This window comes from Pezoporus wallicus, unplaced genomic scaffold (genome assembly GCF_028554395.1).
Source record: "Pezoporus wallicus isolate ANWC-B61680 ecotype Strahan unplaced genomic scaffold, APGP_CSIRO_Pwel_v1 contig_227, whole genome shotgun sequence".
NCBI classification, from domain to species: domain Eukaryota; kingdom Metazoa; phylum Chordata; class Aves; order Psittaciformes; family Psittacidae; genus Pezoporus; species Pezoporus wallicus.
In genome coordinates, this window is record NW_026635704.1 from 18,913,989 (window position 1) to 18,939,237 (window position 25,249).

A 25,249-nucleotide genomic window follows, 5' to 3' on the forward strand; every position below is an offset into this window, starting at 1 on the left:
AAACTATTCCGGGGTTTTAATTTGGGGTGCCTTCAGGGAAGCCGGTGTGTGTCCCGGCGGCGGGCGGCACCGCGCCCCCCGAACCCCCAGTTCCGGGGAGCGCCGCTGCCCTCCACCTCGGCGCTGAACTTGGAGCGCGGCTCGGCGGAGCGCAGCGTCCGTTCATGCACCGGCCGCGACAACAGCACGATCGACAGCACAGATAAAACACCTCGGACGACACAAAACACGAGTCACCTTGTTGCAGTAGTAGGGGTCCAGGCAGGGGGAAGGTCCCAAGCAAGGCGTATCAGGAGCGGCGGCAGGCTGAGGAGGTGGTGAATAAAATCTTACGTCCATTTCACTAAAACATCAAGCAAACTCCTTTCCTTTTCTGTTTGTCGTTAATGTTGGTGCAAAAAGGGGTGTGTGTGTGTATGAATGTGTGTGTGTGAGTGAGGGGAGAGGGGGGGGACACACAACAAGACTGAGAAGAATAAAAAAAACCCAGAGGTGCCTGACTTCAGTAGTCAAAGAAACACCTTCCCTGCCTCACATCCGTTTGTGGTTTGTAAAGAGAGAGAGAGGAGAGAGGGGAAGGGATTAAAAAAAAAAAAAAAAAAAAAAAAATCTCTTCCAAAAAAGCACCGGTCTGCAGATGCCTGCGAGAGAATCAACAAACCCTCCTTCTTCTACGGCAGGGCAGGTAACTTCGAGTACTTATTGTTTCCCCCACGCATCAGCACCGGGGCGCTAGCTCCGTGTGTGCCTCTCTTTATGGGAGTCTCGGAGTTGGTTCGCTTCTCCCTCCCTCCCTCCCTCTCGCTCACTCCCTGTGTTCTTTCCCCGGTTTTTGTGTTTTGTTGTTTTTTTAATTATTGTTGTTGTTGTTATTTATTTGGTTGGGTTTGTTGGAAGTGTATTTTGGTTGCCCTGCACCGCGACGAGCCGGGAAGGAATTGGGGGGGGGTGGGGGGTAAGCGGCGGCAGACCGGGACCCCTCTCAACCCGGGGGGAGCGGCGAGGCAGCTCAGCCGCGCTGGAATGGCCGCCCCGCGCCTCCCGGCTCTCTCCCCTCAGCACGGCACGGCTGGGCTCCCCGGGCAGCGGCAGGGGACACGGCGCGCTCCGCCGGCGGAGTCGCTGCTCCGAGCGTGCCTCACACAAAGGGGCCGGCGAGGGAAGAGCCATTTGCGGGAGCCGGGTACGGGGCTGGGAGCGGCGGAGAGGGGGCGCTGCCGCGCCCGCCATCCCGCCGCCGTCACCGCCCTCTCCTACCCGCCCGGCCCCCCGGCGCCGCCCGGCCCCCTGCCTGTTACTATGGCATCCCGCCGTGGCCTGCCGCGGCAGCGGCCTTGTCCCGGCCCGGGGTGGAGAGGAGGCAGCTGCGGCAGGGGTGAGAGGGGTTCGGCCTGGGCTCTGAACTCCGCGATGGGTTAGCCACGGGCTGTCATTGTGGCCGCGGGCAGGGCCCCTGAGGTGCATCTGTGGGAGCGCCCGGCCGATTTCCACCCCGGCTTCCCAGGCAGTCTAGTGAGGTTGACCAGGGTCGAGCTGCAAGCAGGGCCCGCTGGGATGAGTGAGCCTTTCGTCTTCTGTCCCAGTAAAGTGGAAGCCATCACCCAGAGTTTGTGATGGTAGAAATAAAGTGTGATCCATGTGTATGCCTCAGAAACCATGAAGCAAGTGAAAAGGACCATCTATGGAATACCTCATCAGCTGTGGTCTGCCTTGTTGGCATGTAGCACTTGGGCCTGGCTGTACCATGGGCAGTGCTGACACCAGGCACAGCCTTCCTCACAGCACCATGGAATGGAGGAGGGAAACTTGAGGTGGGCAAACTGAGAGGGGAGGAAAGGGAAGAGAACGGGGTAGGGAACATGAAAAGGAGCACAATTAGCTGCAAACAAGGGTACTGACAATGGGAAGCTGGGAGTCCAGTGGGATTCAGGAGAGGGATTGATGAGCAAAACAAGGTTTAGCATGAAAAAAGGAAAGAAAGGGTGACTTCAAGACACCATAAGCAATCCTACTGGGTTTCCTGCTGGGTCCCTGGTAGTTTTAATTAGGACAGAAAGGATGGACAAGAAAAGATACAAAAAAGACACTATACTGAGTTTAGATAATGCCCTATAGAGAAACTGTTATGAAAAGCAAGGGATTCCTTTCCCTCTAAATAAAAGCAAATTAGTGAGTGTCACACTAACCAGCTGATGGCAGTTAACAGGAATGGTTACATTTGTCAAATGCTCATGAAAATATCCATCACAAAACAGTCAGAATCTGAAGAACTTTTAAGGAGATTTGTAATGCACATTGTCACAAAAAGGAAATCCAGAGTAAAGATTTCAGGGGAACTCAGTATTAAGGAGGAGCAAATCACAAATCTCAGGTGAAGAAATCTCAGTTTTTGTGAGGGTCTGTAACCTGTAGATCAGATATTTTTATATTGTAAAGAGTCTTTCAGGATAGTGTTAAATGATAACTTTCCCCCATGTGTAACAACCTGCTTTCAGTAAAGCTTAATTATCTGGAAAAAAATGCATAAGAAATGTAAACAAAACTCTAGAGAAAACAGGTTTGAAGCAATGTGCCTTTTTTAGGACTATTTGATCTCAAATATCTCTGAAGATTCTTGGTTGTCCGTTCAATACAATTTAAGTCTGATGGCAATAAATGTTTTCCTTAAACATGCAATTACAAAAGGATCTCAGTTGCTTTCTTTTTAATAATGTTTGTAACTCTTATGGCCTTGGAGAAAAGCTTGAAAACATGACCCAGAAAAAGATCCAGAAAGCAAAGGAAAAGATATTAACTTTTTTTTTTTTTTTTTTTTTTTTTAAATCTCATGATTTTTTGATGCCTGACTCATTATTTTGCATGTTTGGGATTAGACACTTTGAAAGTTAAAAAAAATCCTAAAAAAGACTTCCTTTTGCGAGAAATGTACTTGACGCTTGACAGATATATCACTGCTGCAAATGGCTGATATGTGGACCATAATTTGACAAAGTGAATGTGAGACAGATTGCAAGCTCTGTATTGAAAAACTGCTGTTGAGAAACTTGTTATTCATAGACCGTAAATGAGTTTTCAGCCTGTTGTGGAGAAAGGTGGTAGAGATACACTGATTCTATAAGCATTGATCTGGGAGACCAGCATATGCATGTGTACACAGGTGTATGCAGGTACGGTGATGCTAATGCAGGGCCAGAGATGCCAATACCAGAATGACTAGAACATCCGATGATGAAAAGTAGAGATTTGGCTTCTTATTTATGTGAAATACTACTATTGCCTTAAGAAAGGCTTCAACTTCCTAGGAGTCTGTCGGAGTTTACAACTATGCCATTTGCTTTGCGCAGCACTTCAAGTTATTTTCAGTACTTAATGATGCAGGCCCTGAGAGGTTATAAAATTTTTTGCTGCTACTTACAGAGATGATTTAATCATTGAGATGGTAAAAACACCTGAGATTTGTGGCAGTTATCTGTACAGTTTGTAAAAATTAAAAAGCTGTATATATTAATTCGGTAAGTGTTCTTTTGTTTTGGAGGGGATATTTTCTCTGGGGTTTTCAGAAAAATGCATTTGTGGAGACTGGATCTGAAAATGTTAATACTCTTGTAAGTTTTGCCTCTATGGACTGAGAAAGCAAGGCCCTTTCCAGGATAATTCAATGATATATCAAACTTGGCAACTTTAGCTCATGTAAGTGAATTTCTAGAAAAAAAAGTTGAAATGGATTAAAAAGCATGAATCAGTTTTCAGAAGCTTAAATGAAGGAACATTTGTTCAGAAGGACACTGAGTTTTTTAAGCCATTCAACATGCATTCAGGTGAATGTCTCTGAAATAGTCCTGAAAGAGATTCCTATACCAGCATATGAGATGAGTGTCATTGCTTTTCTCATATAAATAGGAACAAATGCCTTAGGAAACATGATCTGTATCTGCTGAAACTAAAAAAGTAGTTATTCTTTTAAATGCTGTCTGCTGGAGTGAGACTACGTAGTATGAATATTCTCTCTGCAATGGAGAACTCAAATGGCATTCCTTGCCAAACAGTGTTGTGGATGCACAAAGTTTACATAGCAGACTGGAGACCTAAGGAGGTCATTAGATAGACAAACCATAAATGGATCAGCAGCTCCTTTGAGCTGAAAATAGCTGGAGGTAGAGGCATGGCGGTAGTGGATGGGGGAAGTATTGTATATGGTTGCCCTCAGTTCAGACCTGTCATTGGACGCAGATTGCTGGCAGGGCAGGCCTTCAGTCTGAACCACTGCAGCCATTCACATGTTCTTACGGAAGCACTGCAACAGTAAGACCATCATACTTACTTACAAACAAGTAAGTATCTCCAAGATCACATATTATTTTCTTGTCTGCCCTAATGGCTCACCCAGCTGCTTCATCTAGTATACTGAGGGGCCATCAGCAGGCATAAATTGTGTGCTCAGCCAAAGAGAGATAAAAGTTGTAGTTTCAAAAAGAATCTAGCCCAACATCTTTGTGTTTTAATCTCACACATCTATTCCAAGTTGTATTTGGGATCTCCAGACCAAGATGTCTGATCATCTATTACAAAGAGAAGATTTCAGAAAGAAGCAAATATGAGACTGTGATAATGGCTTGTTATTTATTATACATAGGCACCACAAGACCCTTTTCATGAGGTTGGCTCTTCTTTAAAGAAAAGTTTTCTCTGAAATATTTAAGAACAGCTGGATTTAAAAATCGTTTAATTTCTTGTTTTGTGGACTGTGCTCTGGGAGTCAGGAAGGCCAGGTAAGCTAAAAGAGGAGCCTTGAGGTTTTGCTGAGAAAATGCCCCCTGCTGAAATTTTTGCTTTACTTACTGACACACAGAGCTATTTACCTTTTGGAACAAAGCTCAATGCTCATCAATTTCTAGAGAATAGTTAATTAAATAATAATAGGATGAAGGGTCTGTCCCTTTTGTGTGGATGTCCTGTTTCAAGTCCTTAAACTGGGTATGACACTTGGATCTGGGAAGATGCAAAATATAATAAGATTATGGAATATTTTAAACAAAGTAATTAATCTGGTCTTTTCATCAAAATTAACTCAAATCCTTTAAGAAATTGATTCATTTTAAGTGGTGCTGTCATTCTGGGTGTGCACACATAAGTAAGCATAAATCACTGTATTTAAACAGAAACATTTGCAATTTCGTATCAAAACTTAATAGTGGCATGTGTTTCAGAGTATTTTAACAGTTTGTAATGCTACCTAATGTGTCAAATAAGTGTTGTCAAACACATAATGAAAGAGGCAGCTATTTTATTATTTTAGCCACTGCTCCTGTCTTGTTTAATTCATTTGTGGTAAAAATGATGGCCCCCAAATTATCACACTTGCACGGAAATAAATTGTTCTCATTTCTGTAGGGAAGTAAAGAGCACTTCTAAATAGTTAAGGAAAGCCCCTGACTTCCCTGTGCTGCAAAGCAAAGAGAAAACCTGAGTATTGCCATATGTTCTTACTCCAAACAAATGATATGCCGCCAATTTAACAGATAGAGGAGGAATAGACACATGGGCTGAAGCTGAACTGTGTTTTGCATCTCACAAAAGGTTCTTAGGCACTCATCTGCCATTGCCTACAGTAGAAATTAAGCACACATCTCACAGAATCAAGATCTTAAATAACCATGAGAGAAATATAAAAATGTAAAATTCACCTTGCATATTTGCAGCTTCGATCCATTCCCATATGCTTCAAAGACACTGCCAGCTGGTTCAATTCACGTTACCAAATTTAATGTGGCCTTGCAGATATACAAAAGGTAGGCCAATCTTGAAAGAAAACATTTCATTGGGCCTTAGAATCAAACCATTTCTCATGTTCAGAGAAATAAAGGGAAACGTGAAGTTCCTTTTTTCCTCTTCCTGAATTTCCTGTCTTATCAAGTGATTTTATATGATATACTGTCCACATGGTATGCAGGAAGGCTCAAAAATATATCACAGTATGGTGTGTGCTAGTTCTCAATTGCAAGATATACCCAAGTGTTAAGGTTGCCAATTTTCCGCTCTTCCACTTATCTTGTTAAATCAACCATGAAACATCTAGAAGTATAAAAGATCAAGAAGTTTTGGTTTCTTTTTTCTTTTTTTTTTTTTTTGAAGCGTACTAGAGGTCTGTACTGGGGTTTCAGAAACTTAGGGTTTTTTGAAGGAAAATTGTGTTTTCAACAATTTATTTTACAATCTAAAAAGCCTGTCTAAAGGCATTTTGGTTTTTCCTCCAAATAGTGAGGATCCATGAAAGTTATGTAAGTGTTACCTGAGGTGTGCATCATATACAGATGCCTGGAGAACAAATCTGTACAAATGTTTCATACCGTTAAAAATACTCATCTATATTTGCAGATAGTTTACAAATGTAAAAATACCATAGTACTAGCTGAATGTGTTAGCTGAATAGTCAGGGGAAAGGAGACTGAAAGAGGGCTGGTCACAAGCAGAGACAGGTGACAACATGAGGACTAGTCTATCACCAGTTTTTCCATAGCATTGTAAAGGGGATTCTCATCTGCCAAGACAGATGTCAAGCAGATGATTAATCAGTTTTCAGTTCAGAACAATGTCGTCGTCATTCTCCTTTGTGATAAAAACTCCCTAAAAGAGCTGAATTGCCCCTACATGAGCTCTTCCAGCATGAGGAGATCTTTACAGGCTTACTTAAAACCTTTTTTTTTCTATGCTCTGCTGTCTCATGTGGCTCAGATGTCTTTTTCTAGAAAATAGTTTTCTTTGCCCTTTATATTCACAAGGTCTCTGTGAAGCAATACGTTGGATCTTTCTTAAAGCTCCAAGCAAGGTGTGTCTTTCATCAGAAGACTCCCACCCCATTATGCAAAAAAAAAAAAAGTAGTCCATGTACCTTATTTTATGTGCTTTTAATTAGTACTTCAAGCCCAGAATATAGATGCTAATAAAGAGAGCGATCCAAACTCTATTCTGTTTGAGTACATATAAATACAGCAGAGTTCACATAGTAAAAATCTTTTTTTCAGGGCTAGAAGGTATTACAGCTTGTCTTTTGTTGCTGGGTTGTTTGGGTTTTTTTTCATTTTATTTTTTAACTAGAGAAAGTAAAAGTGAAGCAGCGTGCTTGAATTTAACCTACTTCCCTAGGGACTTATGGTTATCATCAGAAAAGTACTACACAAGGGGGACACGTGGCATTTGAAATGCAGAATGTCAGGACTGAGGCATAGTAAAACTATGTTGGGAGTTTCCATTAGAGCTTCCTGTTGTAGCAAATAAATCCAGTTCCATTCACACCTGGTATTCTGATACAGACACATCAGCCACGTGTCATCAGTCATCAATTTTTAGAGGGTGTGATAAATTGTTGGACTGTTGGCTTGAGAGCAAAATTTCCTTCTTTGCTGGGATTTCAGCATTTTTCTGCTGGATCTCCAGGAGCTTCAGACCACCTTTCTTTTAACTGCATGATTCTTTTCTTAATGGAGCTGTCACCCTCAAATCTAATAAAAACTCTCTGTCATCCTTTTCTGGGCTTTCTAGTTTGACAGTTTCATGTCATAGCTTTGTTCCACAATAAAAATAAAAAATCTCTAAGTGTTCAAGAAGTCCTTGGAAAACTATAAGTGATAGAGTCAGCATTTACAGAACATATCACAACAGGTCTGACTGACCTTGGCAGCAATAGGATATCACCATCTCTCATGGATGAGCTATTCCGGAATGTCTGTCTTTTATACTGTATAAGACAGAAATACCTTTTCTGGATCAAGGCTACCACTTTCTGCTTCTCTTACTTTTTAACAGAGATTGCTTATGATAGGGACATGTTTAATATTATTTGTTTAAGGAATAACTTCATTTCTATTAATTCCTGAAATCCTATGTCTTGTTCCACGGTACCTTAAGATAAAAATATATCAGGGGTGTTGTCTTAAAGTCTGATACTATTTGATTGAGGATTATTTGTTTGAGGATTTTGTATGTTTTACTTTTTATCACAGTCAGACTGCAAATATTAGCGTTTGTGCGTGTCCTCCAGCTCATCTGCCTTTACTCTAGCTACCAGCATGTAATCAACACTGTTATCTTATTGGAATGGGCCTTGTTCTTTTTTGGGTTTTGGTTTTGTTTTTTTTTTTTTCAGTTTACAGGAGTACCAGTTGAAGGGAATAAATAGTATTAATCGTTCATCTTTCAAAACAGATGCTTCAGTAGCATGTGTAAGTACAGACGAATTGAGCATGCACGTTAATCAGACTCTATGAAGCATGTGGAGGGGAAGCCCCAAGACACATTTGAAATGATCAAGTCTCTTGAATGCATCTATGTTTATAAAAGCTGCATGGAGACAGTTGCCTGGCTGCATAACGTGCTAACAATAATTAAGTAAAAACAGCAAATAACTGGAAGTAAAAGAGTATAAGGAGAAACTCAAGACTTGTTCACAGTTGTAGAATGTAGAAAAAAATACCCATCTTCCTAAGACACCCTTCCCCTGCCCTGCAGTGGAATTTCCCTGCTTTGAAGTTATCTTGAGAAGACACAATTTGCAATTTGCCCAAGAGTTCAGCAGGCCCAAACTGCTGTACCACAGGGTAGGAGGTGGTTTCAAAGCTGAGAGCCCCTCTAGCTGAATGGTCTACAAGCATCTTTCTTTTGAATAGTGTGACCTCCACTGGTTGCTGTTGTATTCAGAAAACAGCAGAAAAATCCATCACAGAAGAAAGCGCCATGCTATTTTGTGGGACAAAATCTTAGTTCAGTGTCAACTGCAAGGTTCTTTTTTAGTTCACTGAAAAAATATGTAATGAGTATTTACATATGTATAAGTGGAACTGTATGGGGTGGGGAGAGAGCTGAAGCATGTGTTTGCGCTTGCTGAGAGAGTTGTGCGTGTCCCTACATCTGTCTGCCTGTCTCTCATTAACATGGGATTTAGCAGTTATGTATTAAAAAAATAAAAATAAAAGTAGCCAGATGCCGAGACTAACAATTACATACTTCTGGTTTATTTGTCTTGCTTTTATGTTTCAATAAGCATTAAAAAATTAAATTATAAAAACTTCAAACTGTCCAAGGCAGAATTTAACCTGGGCCCATGGAAAGGATGCAAACTGAAAGAACCTTGAAGGAGAAAGTACCGTTAAGGAGAAATATACCGTAAAGAAGAGGTTTAAGAAATCTGAGCACAAGTCATTTGTGCTACAATGGCTAGCTACACTGAAGAGAGTAAAGGGTAGGAAGACACAATATTTCTGAATTTTCATGTCTTTGTGGGTTTAAGTGAGACCCTTAACCTTATTTGAATATGGTATTTTTGTACTTTAATACTTTTCATACAGAATGTATAAAGAAGATTTAATAACTGTCTCTTAGCTGTGGTTTATCTCTACCTCAGAGAAAGCTAAAATGAGTTTCTAGTAAAATGGCTGAAAAAGCATACACGGTAAGTCTTCTATCAAATTATTTCCAGTCTTGCAGATTTGTAAAAGATCTTTCAGAAAGATTCTGTCTTTCTATGTAGAATGTTAAAGTTTGATTCTGTGCCCAAAATTTATAAAAGTAACTACATATAACCTGTGGAAAGCTAGCTTGCCATCTTCTGCTTTTTAAAACCCCCAAGACTGCTTGCCATTATGTGGAGTTTGCGCTATTGTTTAACCCAAGTTTCTCCCTCAGAAAAGGAAATTCTGTTCGAGTGAATTATGCATTTATGGTTGCAATGGCAATTAAATATCTTGAACTAACCAAATCCCCAGGCTTCTGTGCCTTTTTGTTTTTCAGATGTGCGTCACAGATAAAGGACTAAGTTTGTGAACACTCTTTTAGAGTAATAAGGACACAAAATTAACAATACTTATGTAATTAGTCAGCAGACACAAGTGTTCCAGGATAAGATCTGAAGTCACATTGCAGAAATGTAACTCAAATACTTAATGCTGCTGTTGTCAACTATTAAAAATTGAAATGTTTCTGCAATATTTCATATTCTCTGGATAGCTTTGTGTCACACTAAGAAGTTCTTGGGGAGTGGGATTGCATAAGGGCAGTTAACTATTTTTCTCCTGCCCAGATGCACTATTTAAATAGTGCCCACTGGCACTATTTAAAGCAACAAGATCAGATGCCTGTAGGCATCTATTTGCCCTGCTGCTCCAGCCTTTTACCTGTCTTAGGAGGTATAAAGGCATCTCTTTGCTTTGTGCTGCCAAGGTTATACAAATTTTAATAGAAGCAGTTCACTAACACTCCGACACAAACATCTGAGCGCAGTAAACTTGACTGACCATCAAAAGTTATAAACTAGCAGTGTTAATGAACTCAATCTCATGGGATCACTATTGCTGAGAGTTGGGCTGTAGCATGTGTGTAATACTGTGATCTTCCAGTGGCCTCCCAAAGTGCTCTTCATGCATTCCCAAAGTGTTCTCCATGCACACCCAAAAGGCCAAATTTTCCCTTAACTTAATGGGAAGAAATGTGTAGAGGTGCACAGGTTATCACACACAAATTAAGGGGTATACTTCCATAGTGATTAGCACTGCTTGTAAGTCAGGAGTTAGTGTGGGCACAACATGCAGGTGTAGCATATTATTGCTAGTTCTGCTTTGGAAACATACTCAAATATGTGCCTCTGCCATCTGGTGTTTCTGATTCAGGAGAAGCTCTGTATTTGTCTTCCTTAAACAATCAAAACCAAGCATACAGGTCTGGTTTACCCTTTGGTTCATTTGGGAGGTTTTTTGTTAGCATAACAAAGGTGTGGTTTCACAGTTAGCTTCAGCAAATTTAAATTCATGCTGATGCTGAAAATGGTGGTACTGCTCTCCTTTCTTCCTTCCTTCAGCTGCACCTTTCTGCTGTCTCCCTGAGGATGATGATGCTCATGGCTGCACGGTCAGCTGTGTCAGGAGCCATCTGAAAGGAGCCTCAGATCTCAGGTGGATTGTTTTGGGGTTTTTTGTTCCGTCTGACTCTGTGGCAGCAGAACTGATGGTGAAACAAGAAGACTATTTACCTAGGTCTGTGGCAAGGAGAGTGGGGAGGGCGGAGAGAGTGGGTTTGAGGCTTGTCTTATTCTGTATTTGGGTTAGCTTAAGCCAATAATGAAACTGCATCTAGGAGTCCTCTTGCTAAACTTGGAGGTATCAAGGAAGACCAAACATTGGAAAATTCCAGTGTTTTTTGTTTTTTTTTTTAAAGGCTTACTTTCTATAAATAATCTGCTGAGGACTTGAAGCAGGGCCATCATACAGGAAAAATTAATAGGAGTGGATATTGAGCAAAAACAAAGGTAAGAGCTACAGCTCAAGTAGATCCAATTACTGGTCGTGAAAACATTATTGGTGAGGAGAATATTGAAAATACTCTTAAACACACCAATTAGCAAAAGGTGCACGCTGTTTCTAAGGTTTGACCAGGATGAAAACTCACTGAAATGAATTTGTTACTTCCTTTTTTTTTTTTTCCTTCCAATTGATCCCATCCCTCTTACCACAATTCCTACCTACCCAGTAGAGCCCATGAAACCAGTAGTACTGGAGATGAAGTGATTCTTATGAGTTACATCGGCATGTGAGTTGGGAGGGGAGCATGGAGACTGTGAGGGGAAGGGAGGGGGAATGGGGGAAACAGATGGATCCTAGATTATGCTGCAGCTGAGATTGAAATAAAATTTCACCTTAAAATGGGGTGGCTGCTGCTTCTATGAAACTCTTGGGGATAATTCATCTGCCACTTGATAAATTGGCAGGGTTTCTTTCCAGGTTCTCTCCTCTATTCTCCTTCATGTTATGTATGTGTATACATGTGTGTGAGGTATGTGTATGTAATTTTCAAGATGCCTGGACCCTTTTTTCTCCTTGGCTAACTTCTGAAATAGAGCTGTCAGGATGATTCCAGCATTTGGAGCCATATTCTTTCTGACAGAATATAACTCTTCTCCACAGTTTTCCTTTTTTATGGCCTGAAGTCAATGGGAATATTCAATGCAACCTAAGGTCAGGTTCTTGAATTTTAACACAATTTCCCATGAGAACTAGAAGGATGAAAATTCCTTTAAGACAGGGAACAAAAAGTGGAACAGTAATATAAGGAATAAAGACTTGTTACATGGCTTTAAAAAAGCAGTTTGAAAAGGTTTCAGATCTGGGGGGGAATGAGCTTTATTTAATCTGTCCAGGAATTTAACACCAGTCACTCTTTTGTCAGTCATTTGTACAAAAGGGTTGAACTGTCTCAGCAACTGACTGTGCTAGCAGTCCTGAACTTCAGTAGGTCAGCTGCAAGAAGGTACATCAAGTTAAGTAATTTCAAAAGTGTGTTGAAATATAACATACAGTCATATGAACCTGTATGACATGGAAGGATTTTAAACTACGCTGTAGCAATGGGCTATACAGGAATACAGCCACTGATTTCTTGTTTTCTTTAAAATACAGAAAAAGGGTCAGTTATGAGCTGGACAGATTTGGCCAGCTCCTTTATAGCTGATCAATGTTATTACTTGATATCTTGGGAGACAGAGATTGTGAAGACTTTAGCCAACAAAGTAGTTCATAATCCTGAAAGAAGTGTTGCTGTTCATTTACTTTCTGCAAAGGAAGAGGTTTTATGCGTGTGCCCACCTCCACAGAGTGGAAATTCACAGGGACCTAGTTTTTATCTAGGCAAAGTTTTCCATATAGTAGTGGAAATTTTAGATTTCTCTAATATCAGTTGAGCTTTGACATTTGAATTCTCTTGTTCTACATATTTCTGATGTCAGGAGTCTTGAGTTTTGCATTAGTGAAATAGGATGAGAATGAATGTGTTGCTGTTTACAAACTCTTTGAAGATGCAAGGTTCTGTATATATAGAAATCATCGTTTTTATATGGCTTTGAAAGCACTAAAAAGGATTGCATTTCATTGGTCGTACAACTTTATGTTGATCAATGAAGAATCTAAATATTAAATTTAGAGAAGTGTATTTTACTATATATGTTCCATTAAGAAAGACAAAATATGCTTTATTCATGTAATATTTTAAGCTTTTGTACTTCCTCAAATGCCACCTGTCAAACTTTGTTGCCATCCTTAGTAATGGCTGCAAAGTGAGGCATTTTCCAATTTTTCTACATTTGGAGGGGCTTACCATCCAATAATAATCCTATCTCATAAATGGTTTTAGAAAACAGGTTTTAAGTTGAAACACTGGCTAAGAATTATATTTTAACTATGATGTAGCATTGCAGGGGGTAAGATAAACCCTGCAGAGTAGAGCATGCCATTGAGAAAAAAAGTAGAAGAGCTGTCCCATGGTAAGATGAGCTACAAAACCTCCAGCTTTCTAAATAATGACCAGTCCAATTACATGTAAGCATTTTATGCAAAAACTACTGTCAGGATGATATTTGCAGTATTGAAAGGGCCTCTGTATTTTGCTGCAACCCCACCCCTCATTCATTTTTTAGTCCTTTCATAACAGTATCAATTCTTTTACATTCTGTTTTCAGCCTGCTTCATGTTCCCTTGTCTCACCTCTCCTTCCCTCTACTCCTCCTCCACACCCTTTCTCTCTTTCTCATTATCATCTCAGAGATGTTAGAAAAATACTGTCTTTTTGTGTGGATATTCTTCAGCTTTAGCAGTTTTCCATTTCACTTTTTTCTCATTATACTTTTTCCATTTAATATTTGGGGAGAAAACTCCTTTTTTTTAAAGGTGAGCCAAATACAACATCACAATGTTTTGGCCAAAGTTAGTATTTTCAGATACAAAGTTATTTACAGTTTCCTGTGCTTTCCATTTGACTGTTTAATTAAAGAAGGAAGAGGGATTAAAAAGTTTTAGCTTTTACCATCAGCAGCAGGTGTATTTTTACAACTGCCACTGTTACTCATCCCTCGTCTAGCTCGCAGCAGCTTGGAAGCTCTACAGGCTTGCTTACACAACCTAGGTCTCATGACATGTGGGAAGACATTGGTCTGGATCTAAAATGGTCTCATGAGTATGGTTTAGGGGATGATGTGATTTGAGTGAGTTCTAAGGAGAGAAGGAAATTGATTTAAGTACTACAAAAAGTCATTAGGGCAGTATGGTGTTGTGTGGGCAGGTGTGGTTATCTGAGCTGGCTAGGAGATAGAATGCAAGTGATTCTAAGTAGAGTCCCCGGTTTTTGAAATCAGAGACGCCTTCATCAACAGAGTGTCTTCTACTAGTAGAGGCTGTATTTTCAGAGTAAATGAGGCCTGGAGGGAAGAGTAAGCACTTTTAATTTTACTACTGATTTGTGTATATTAGTATAGAGATCATCTCTTTGCATTTAATCCATAACTGTTCTGTTTTAGCTAATACGTCCTTACAGTTTATATAAAAAGGCTATGTAAAAGTGGACAGAAATGATGATACCGATCTTATGATATACAGAGCTGGCAAATACAAAGATACCACAGCATTTAGGCACCATGGTGATAGATGCCTTAGAGATAAATACAAGGGAGGCAAACAGAATGAGTCAACGCATTGCCCAATTTGCATAAAAATTTTTATAAAGTAACTTGCAGTGTTTGAGAAAGAAAATAAATATTTGGTGTTTAAGTTGCCATGGTGTTGTGGTAGTGAAAAAAACAACACTATGAACAAATGGTCTAGAGCTACATCATGAGTTTACTAACCAGACACTGTCTTCTAAGTAACAAAGTGAATATGAAAAAATGCTTTAATTATGTGGAGGTGAAATGTGATACCAGCTAGTGTAATGACAGGCTTTCCTGTCATTTTAGCTTATAAAGCAGATTTCAACCACTGAGTTTAAGAAACTCTGAAGAGAACTTTGCAGCAAGTGCTGTGAATTCCTGTATTTACTCCGATGAATGAGCTTTTCTCTTACTGCTTTGGTCTTGGTGATAGAAAGAGCAGGTTTCATCAGCCCCAGAGAATTTTCAGCTTTTCCTTTCAGTTGGGATGAACATTTACCCAGTTTTACTATGCTTCTTTTTGAGTCAGAAGCATTTTTTAATAGATCCTTCAACCCAAGGGTGATGAATGCTTCCCCTTGCATACTCCTCTAGACTAACATCTGGTTTCAGCAGACCACTTAAACATATGCCTAAGTGCATCCTGAAACGTTTTGTTGGGCATATGCTTAAAGGAGTACGGTAGGCACATTAAAGAGCAGGATATTCTTAAGTGCTTTTCTGAATAAGGGCCTAAATGGGAATGAAAAGAGAATTATGTGCCTTGTTTTAGTTGGGAGAATTGATTAGGAAAGTATGTTTAATTTACTGATATTATCTTTTGTATTTATATAACTTTAAAGATTGCAGAAAAATGCTTCACCTGAATTTTGTTCAATACATATAGTTTAATAAATACAATTCCCCTTGGTAAGGTTTAGCTGCAAACGTATTGATAAAAGAGGAGTGCTTGGTTCCATTCAGCCATATGCTAGAAAATGAGCTTGCAATACTGAAAAAAGGTTTTAGGAGGGATAAAGAAAAAAAAAAATTGATAACTTCATGCTAACTTATTGGAAGGTGCATCAAGGTCCAAGAGTTTTATTCCTTTGCTTATAGTGCAATTATTTTTGAATTGGTGTTTTTTCTGTCATACTTTTCTCTAATGGGTGAATTGCTAGGAAAGCAGAGTTCTGCATCATTGTATGGCAAGACTACTTATTTTATTTGTAGTCCACTTACTGAGGGCAAGGGTGAGAAATTTAAGGATAACTTAACATATCCACCCCTGTTATGAAACTGCTTGGTATTCTTTTAAGCTTCCATAGGAATTATGAGGAAAACCCTAAGCAAATGATAGCAAAATTAAGCATCAGAATTACATTAGATTGACTCAAATAAGGGCTCAGTGGAATAGGCACCTGGTTTTTTGTTTGTTTTTTTTTTTCTCTGTTTAACTTTTGCTGAAAACTCGCTGAAGAATGGTATATTTTGCCACTGTTTTTCCTTGCAGATAACTTTAAATAAAAGGAAACTGTCCCCCAAATACATACTCATGCAGGCATTTGGAATGCAGTGACTGTGTTTTCATTATGGTGGCAATTTCAGATGTGAGCAACTATAGAGCAAAAAGTAGAAAAAAATAAATAACATCTTTGGAGGTAAATTAAATTGCAGTACCCAAAGAACTGAGAACTGTCTTTTATAATTTGGGGATGACAAAAATGAAATAAAAATAAAAGTTCAAACTAGATTCTCCACTGCTTTCAAATGCCTTCATAAAAATGAAGTTGAAATGGAGTACAGGGACTGGCACAGCTTACAAATATTTTTCTCTTCATTTTCAACATGTACTCATCAATGTGTACTCTGTGTAAAGATTTTGTCTACAATTCAAGAAGGCTTTATAAATGAAATTCAACAAAAGCAATCATCTCTCTAAGCAGAAATGATCTTATCCAGGACAGTCATTTGCATAGTGTATATCAGTGTATGTGTGCACATCTATGTCTGTGGAGACGATTTAGGGAAGGGGTAAGGAAAAGACAAGTCTGGCAATATTATTTGTAAAGTATCTCTACCCATTCATTCCCTGAATGATGTTGCACCATCTAAAACACTAATTGGATTGCACAATTGCATGACTCTCCAGGGTATTGCATCTCAGCAATAAAATCCCCATAGAGTCATTTATCATGTCAAAGGGTAAGTGATATTTTTTGGGGTATTCAGCTGGGTAGATGAAAAAAACCCACTGCATTCTGGAAATTTATAGGTATGACCTGTGAATGAGTGATCTGCAAGATTATGCACTGAATGTGGTGCAAATGGCAACATAAAAGGCATTTCAGTATATAAATATTAGATGTCTCTTTCTAAATTCAGGGTACTCATAGTTCTAGCCAGTCCTCAGATAACTACTTCTGCTTCCATAATGGAGTATCACAAAGGAAGTAAAAAAAAATGTGGATTGAGTCCACCAAGAAATAAGGAAGTGGATTTTGCAGATAGGAGAGTCCTGTTTTATTGGTCAATAGCAATCTGTGTTGTAGGCAGGCCAGTCTGTCTTTGCTGATGCTGTAATGTGTTCATGTTCAGCAGTCTTCCTGGCTGAAGTTCACTAAAGATATCTCTGGGAGACCATCACTTTTTCTAAACGGTGTGATTTTTCCAGTGAGGACTTCAGTCTTGAGTTTGCAAAAATCAGCACTTTTGATTGAGTTTAAAAATATGAATAGTGGAGTCCAATAGGAAAGGCTTTTAACTTCCAAAAACGTGTCAGGCTGGACTCGACAGACAGACTTTTAGGCCTAGTGCTGTAAGTACCTGTCTTGTTTATCTTCAAAATGCCCCGCATCAGCTACAGGATAAGGCCAGGAGCACTTGCATCCTGAGTTATCAATGTCTGCAGTACAGAGGCAGGAGAAATGCAGTCTTAACCATGCATTAACGATGCAGAGCAGCATGGTCTCTTATGTCCAAATACTACTGGAATTCGCAAATTAAGTATTTTTTTCCTTACCTAATATATATAACCTAGCCTGGTAGTTGTTTCCCATCTACCAAGTATATGTCTGTGTAGATTTTGCCCTCCAACACTCCCAGTTCAAAAAGTTTCTTAAGTAATGGTTTCTTGAGTATCCAAGGATGAGAGCTTAGTAGTAACTAGGGCCTTCTCCTTCAGAAAGGGAGGCTTAGATGTCTTTTGGGCTCAATTAGGTATTTATTTTTTTTTTTAAATATATATATTTTTTAATGAATCATTCGGTTTTCTGTGTTTTTCCAAAAGGGAATTTTTGGCAGGACAGGTGCTAGAAAATTCTTCTGCATCTGACCCTCTTTGGGAGGAAAAACTGAGTGAGGAAAGACTCACTCCACTGTGTTTCATGAAAAAAGTGCTTGGAAGAAGACTTTGTTTTGACTCTAGGGTGGAAGGAGGTGTGCTAACATGGTATAATTGTGCAACTTTGAATAGTCTCTTCCCTTTGATATTTCCAATTTCTCCTAAATGCATGGACTTCCTATGTGCCATTCCTAGCTCTCCCCAGGACTTGTTGTGAAATTTTGCTATTTAAGTGGGATACCTGAAATTCTATTAAGTGGCAGGCTCACCTCCCCCCCCCCCCCAAAAAAAAAAATTATTAATTAAAAAAATTATTATGTAGTATATTAATGGTGTGGGGAAGGACTCAAATTGCTCTGAAATTTGAAATACAATGAGGTTCCTGAGTACCTTTGGAAAACAGGTCTGCAAACCTGAGTTTCACTGGAAAAAAAAATAGAATTTTATATATTGAAAGCTAAGTTGGTTGTACAAGATAATAAAATTTTCATGCATTAGTTCAGTAGCTATTCCAATTTTAACCTTTGCCCGCTCACTTCTTAGGGCAATTGGATCTTTAGTTTAGCTAGAATGCTCTGGATTCACCACAGGATTTTATGAAGAAAAAAATGATTTGTGAAAATAAAGAAATTCCTTGATGATAGAATTGCAGGTGAGTATTACCTACAAGAACAGAGTTTCAAATTCATTTAAGAAATTCCTCAGTGCCTGATTGATGGAATAAGGGAAAGGTTACAAATGTAACTTAATTTTTTTCCAAGCTGCTCATATTATTTTCTTAACCTATATTCTTTCTTCAGAAACAGGAGATTAGGATTGGATTTTTTGCTTCATAAAGTATGCCTGCTTTGTGTTATTGCTACTTCTAAACAGGATGTCTCATTCCTCATAAGATGGAGTTCCACAATTATATTTTATTATGCAAGCAAAGTGATCATTTCTGTGCTCAGAGTTCCACTGACATCAGGAGGCTGTAGTGCCAAGGTGTAAAGTCATATAGAGTAATTTGCAGGATTCAGCCTGAACTTGCAGTTGAAATGCACTATTTATTCTGAAATAACAGTATCAATAATCTTTTAGCAGGGTACTACAGAAAGTGAACAGTGATATGTTCATGGTATAGAGGAAATTGTACACTGTTATTGATTAACAGAACGGGTATGTGGAAAACTCATGAACTAAAATGGAGAGTGTGTGCTGATAACAGCGATTTTTTTCTAGGTGTGTTACTAACACTTGTGTTCTTATGCAATTAAGCAAATAATATTTGTAGAAATACTATATTACTTACTGCTGCTAGATAATTTAAGCAGTAATATCTAGCACCTTTTAATATAAAACCAGTTGGGTAAGGTTAGAAGTCACTGGAGTGAGAAGTGATAATTTTTTAAATGATCATGAGTATATATACTGTTCCTCTATTTTTTTCTCCTTTGTAATTTTTTTAGCTGCAATATGATAGGATTCCCACTATCTGTGTTTCAGCAGTATATCAATAACACAAAGTAGTGTTGCTACTGAAAAAAATCACATACATTATAAAGTGCCACCCATGAACACAATAGTGGCACGAGAACTTTGCATTGCATATAAATATGCAAATAAATGACATACTCATTGGCAAAATGAAGTTAAGTTCTTTAAGGAATCTTTGATAAAGCTTTATTTTGTTTATTATAATGGGGGAAAATGAAATGAATGCTAACCTCCACAGTGAATGAAATAATTGAATTGCAATAATGATAAGCTTAAATTTTGCATACCTGATAAACATCTTATATTTCTATATCCAGGCATGGTCATTAAATTTTTAAATAGCTTATTAGTGAGTGCATTAATTGCACAAGTAGCATTACTGGCATGTTACTTGGCTAAAGCAGTCATCCTACCATACCTTCAAAATATTTTTGGTACATTGACCAAAACAATAAGTTCTGGTATTGCTTCCTCTTACTGTGATAGAATGCTAGTAAATTTAAGTAGCATGTGTTTGCTAAGTATGGAGTATCATTTTTTGGTTTTGGCTTTGTTTTGGTGGTTTTGGGGTTTTTTTTAGAATAAAAGAAAAAATCTCTATTGAATGAGCAATGCAAGTAAGTGTTTTTCCAGTTCAGCTGTTTCTGCTGAATTGTAAACAATTGGGTTGTTTCAAGAGGAGAGTAGCATGGTCCGTAACTCTGACAGCTAGTAGTAGTTTAGTTTACTGCTTCTAACACCTGCCTTCTGGCTTAATATTGGAAGCAAGAAGCATGCAATTAAGTATGAGGAAATGAAAATAAATGACACTGTTCATTGCACATTACAAAGTGCCTGGCAGAAAGAATGCAGCTTGCCTGGACCTGGTGACCTCTGGGGAAAAAAATGTCTCGTGCCTGGGAAAGCGCCAGTGAATCAGACACTGACCCTGTTTTTTTTATCTGTTAACAAATGCTTTGATTTCCTTCTTAACAATTTCAAAGTTCTTTTTTTTTTTTTTTTTTTGTAATTATAATCAGCTTCTGAATAGCAGGGTGATATTAAAGTGAAACATGTACTGCGTGTTTAGAGGCTACAGGACACCAAGTATGCAAGGATATTTTCTTAATCATTGTTCAAGAAAAGTTATTTGGATTACATGCCTAATCGGACTGAATTGAACTGATTATTAAATTCTAAGTCTTGTTCTAGAGGTGAGCAGGTTTTTAAAGATTAATTCCATCTAAGCAGCAATATTGCAATTGAACACAATATTACTACATATACAACTCAAACCCTGCCCTCACCCCAGAATCTGAATGCTGAAAACTTTCATTTTAAAATGCCTGCCCTGTGAATGACATACCTTTTTTCCACATATGGCTCATACCGTTGTTAGAACATTATAGTAATTGGTTTTAGTCATTCATCCTAAATTGTCTAAGCACCTTTACAAAGCTGAGTAAACATTATCTTGATATTACAGAATAGGAAGAAACTGCACTGTAGAGAAATCTGGTGTATTGCTCACAACACACAGCACATCAGAGCAGTTGAAAGTGAGATACCCAATTGAGCAAGGAAATAAAGGGTTTAAGATAAATCGTGTTATTGTGCTACAGAAGTAAAATTCATCTTTCTTAGATCTCAGAAGACTCTACTGCATTAATTCAGCCAGAATTGTTTGATTTAGATGGTCACACATAAATGTTGGGGGAGCTTTCATAACGAAAGCAGAAGCAAGTAGACACTTTCATTCTTCATGATCTGCTACAAAACTGGAACTCAGATGAGGTTTGCCAAAATCTGTAAACTTTTCAGTGAAACTAAATAGACAGAGAATATTAGACAACAGATAGAAATGCTGCCAAGAATTTGTGGGTTTTAATGATTTTGTCTTGAAGAAAGGAGCATCTCGGTAACTTGATAGGTATTGTTTTGAGTATTATTTTTTGTTACCCCATAACCCATAGTAAAACTCAAGGGTTCAGACTCAGGAGGAATTGAAACCTTATAAAGATTCATCACAGAGCCTCCAAACCAAAACCACCAACTTTCACATTTCTAGCTGCATGCAAGTACATGAATTGTCTCTCTCTCTTTAATATTACATGCACACTCTATAGAAGGATTTCTCTTCTTTTAGCCCCATTGTAAGTAAGTTTTCCATGTTCCATGAAAGGTAGTCTTCTCTATTGCACTTCTTCACAGGACTTTTTAGACACCAATAGAAAATAAAGTTGCTTGGATGTCAGTCATTCAGTTTCTGCTAGTTAAAAAGCATGTCTTTCCAGAGATGCTTTCTATCCATAGTCCTGCACAACATGAAATATGGTTGACAGCTATATTACCACACTGCAGATTGCAAAGCAATTCACATTCACACTTCTAAGTGCCTCTCCTTTCAAGCCTTATAGATGTATGCCAAATTACTTGCATTGTGGTATATGGCCTTCTATATGTACTTTATAGAATAGGCTTTTGGTTTCCATTAAAATCAATGAAGTAGAGCCCAAAAGAGCTTTTCTAAAGTGTGTACTAGATGTCAGGCAAGGTTTATAATAAAATATTTCATATATAATATGCATCTTCAACATACTACAGTGTTTAAGATGGTATTTCCTATATTTGGGATGGAAATTCCACTGCTAAATTTGTATGTTGGGTAGAGTTAAGTTCAGCTTTTTTTTTTTTTTCCCTCATTAGAGTCTCTGTAAAAGATGAATATAAGACTTCAAACTCTATTTAGGCAGTGTTTCTAAATGTAATGGAACAGCAGATATTTAAGGAGCCTAAGGTCTTGTGTTAACAAAATCATCATTGTTATCTAGAACTAAATGGGAAAGACACAAGATATGCTCCAATGCCAGTTCAACCAGACAAATTAGTGACTACACCATGTCATAAGTTCTTAGTCACTAAGTTCACATCTTTCATTACAGCAGTTCTTTGTCTGAGAAGTTAAAACGGATAATCAGCAGGGATGGTAAATGAGTTAATTAATTATTATTAAATACTAAATTATTAGTGTGATCTATGATAAATGAGGCAGACTGACAGATTTTTAAAATACAGAGCTATGATAAGCATTTTAGTGCCAAATCTAATTTTGGGGGATAGGAGAGAAGAGACTAATGCTTTAAAAATGTGTGAGTGAAGTATGAACTCCAGTGAATTTAGGGAGTCTTACAGAAGATTGGCTTGAAGGCGGAGAATCATTAGAGAATGAGTGTGTAATGGTGGAGTGTACATTGCATCTATCAATTTATTTCTTTCTTTTTTTCAATGATGTTATTCTAGGTCCAGGGTACCTAGAAGAAAGCAGCAATACTGGTTTTAAATTGCCTTGAAATTTAGAGGACAAAAAAAGAAATGCCTGCAATCATTGTCACTGGCTGTTGTCAGTAAATGCAAAATCCGTTAAGTTTTTTTCTAGTTAAAAGGGTGTGTTTTACCAGAGGGGGGGAGGTACAAGTTGGGTTAGCAACTTGTGTTTCCATATCATTTTTCTAGCCCAGACCCTGTAAGTTGTATTCTCCAGAAAGTGAATGAATTCCTTAAAGTGTTTCTTACTTTAATTGTAGCAGCTGTGAAAACTGTTCTGTGTCTCAAAGATGTTCTCTAAGATCGTGTTGTTTGGTTAGCAAACATCACTGCATCCATTTATCAGAATAACTTGAAAGAAATTATAGGGAGCAGGCATCTGAATGTACTGGAGTAGTTGTATTTGATAATTCTCTATAAGTAAATTTGAAAATTAAGCAAACTAAAGCCCTTTAGAAGAATGTTGGACTAATTAGTCAGACAGAAAGTATGCTGGTTAATTTCAAAATGCTGAAAAGAAATTTCTGGAGATTAAATATAGTTTGTAAGAATTACTATACTGAGACACACTTCCTCTTATCTCTGAAAATAGCCCGTGAATGGTATGAGTAGGTTGTAGCAAACAGTGCGAGTAGTCTTTCATTTCATGTGCTCAGCAGTGGCTTCTGAGAGCCCTAACCTCCATGAGTTCATCGAATCTCTTTCAACGTCTTAAAAAAAAGTGTGTCACAACAAGAAAGTTTGTCCACTGAAGTGGTGGAACGGAAAAGCAGAATCTCACAAGTGAGAACTTTTTGTGCTTTTTTTCCCCAAACTGTGAAGAATCAGCTATGATTACGTAAGCCTTTTCTGCATCATTTTGGCAGCTCTAAACATCCTCAACCAAGGTGACAAAAATCAACCAAAGTACCCAAAATGCAGCTGTAAGCAGCATAAAATGAAACAAAAGGCAGAAAATCCAAACTTGCAAAAAAAGTTGCACTATCTTTTATCTTAATTTAACTCGTAAGATTAGAAAACAGTTTAAAGGGGTCAGTAGTTCTTTGCCCAGGCTTTCACTTGCAGGCCAACCAGATGCTGGAGATAAGGAAAATGTGCAAAAACTAAGATGCCTGAAGAGGTTTAGAACTTATATTAATGCAAGATGCATGGCTGAGACTCTAGTAGATTGCTTCGTGATAGCAGCATACAGAGAGAATAAATTTCAGCTCAGTTCTACTGATGCTAAAGTTGAATTCTGCTCAGATTGCTGAAGAAAACATCTCCAGCATACAGAGAAAATTATGGCACAAAACTGACTGCCACCAGCTGCAATCCTGAGATAAAATGTGGGTGCTGGGGTATTGTTACCCAGATATTATTAGGTCATTGGTGGCTCACTGTAAATGTTCTCCAAGTGAACTGCTCTGGAGGCTGCTAATCAGATCTTCATCTGCTGACCAGAAAAGAAGATATGAATGTGAGCGAAACCAAATTCTCACTTAGAGTCCCTATTGTCTCACGCAAGGATCTTCTGCAAGACTGTGGTAGACGGCTTCTTTACTTTCTCTACTTCTGTTTTCTGCTGTTAGCACCAAAGAGTGCTGCATGTCCACAGCTGTGGTATATTAAAATCCAGTGTGTCTGCTAAAAAGTTGAAAATGAGCTTATATACTTATACAACAGAAACATTGGAGATAGCTCTCTATATTTTTGGTTTAGCTTGAAGGTGGAGACCAAAGTTATGGCTGCTGGTCAAGCGCTTCAAAGTAATAGCAAGGCCAGTGTTCGGATGTGGCTGATAAAAGCTGAGGATGCTGAGATCTCTGCACAGTGTACACATGAGTATGGACTAGTATGATGGCGTGGATGAAAACATGAAGGTATGGATGCCCGCTTACAGGAAGTGTTCAAGGCCGGGTTGGATGTGGCTTTGAGCAATCTGGTTTAGTGGAAAGTGTCCCTGTCCGTGGCAGGGGGTTTGAAAGAAGATGATCTTTGAGGTCCCTCCCATGCCAAACCATGCTATGATTCTATGATTTTATGATTCTATGATGTGAAGTATACCTCAAAACATACCTTGCCTTTTCAGTCCCAGAATTGTCAGGAAAATGAAATGTCTGCTATTGCCAAATGAGTGTACAACAGCTTGAAAAAAGGAGATGGTGATTTCCACTGAAAAGAGGAAAGGAAAAGTCTCTTTGGAATACATAAAATATGATGTATTAGCATAATATTGTCATTGAAGATCAAGTGTTATAATATTTTTTTATTGTTGTCCAATAAACATACAGCAATAGCAGGTGAATATATCAAATGTATACATAAAGTCTTCCCACTGTATCTAACTGTTCCATATATTACTGTTATACCTTCTGAGATTAAGTAAACACAGAACATAATGTACTCTACATAAATATAGCACTACTGAATCATAATAAAAATTTAAAAATATCTATTTACCATGAGAACTGTGTCAGAATCTCTCAGTGAAAATGTTGGTTGCTGAAATGGCAAGGTTTTTTTCTTTTCCCAGAAATGTACTGATTTCAACCAAACTGGTTTCAAGAAGGATTTTCTGGTTAAAACTGAAGAAAACTTGCATACCTAAGCAGCCAATGGGTATGCATGAACCAAGAGAACACAAAGGTCAGTTTGTTCTTCTCTCTGCTTTACATGAGAGTTTTGAACCTGGATTTTCCACCTAGGTA

The 25,249-nt window shown here is 38.4% G+C and overlaps 1 protein-coding gene and 1 long non-coding RNA gene across 2 annotated transcripts in view; one reads left to right on the forward strand and one right to left on the reverse strand.

The window, feature by feature from the left end:
* The window catches only part of TOX (thymocyte selection associated high mobility group box), a 225,492-nt gene extending 224,661 nt beyond the window's left edge, over positions 1 to 831 (reverse strand). The window contains exon 1 of the mRNA XM_057397851.1: positions 238 to 831. Within this exon, the coding sequence (XP_057253834.1) occupies positions 238 to 339 (102 nt within the window). The 5' untranslated portion in view covers positions 340 to 831. The remainder of the gene's footprint in view (positions 1 to 237) is intronic.
* On the forward strand, positions 596 to 24,976 carry LOC130593013 (uncharacterized). The gene is made up of 3 exons (XR_008970735.1): positions 596 to 685; positions 11,515 to 11,574; positions 24,261 to 24,976. It is a non-coding gene; the product is annotated as an uncharacterized LOC130593013 (long non-coding RNA).
* Positions 24,977 to 25,249: the final 273 nt, after the last annotated feature.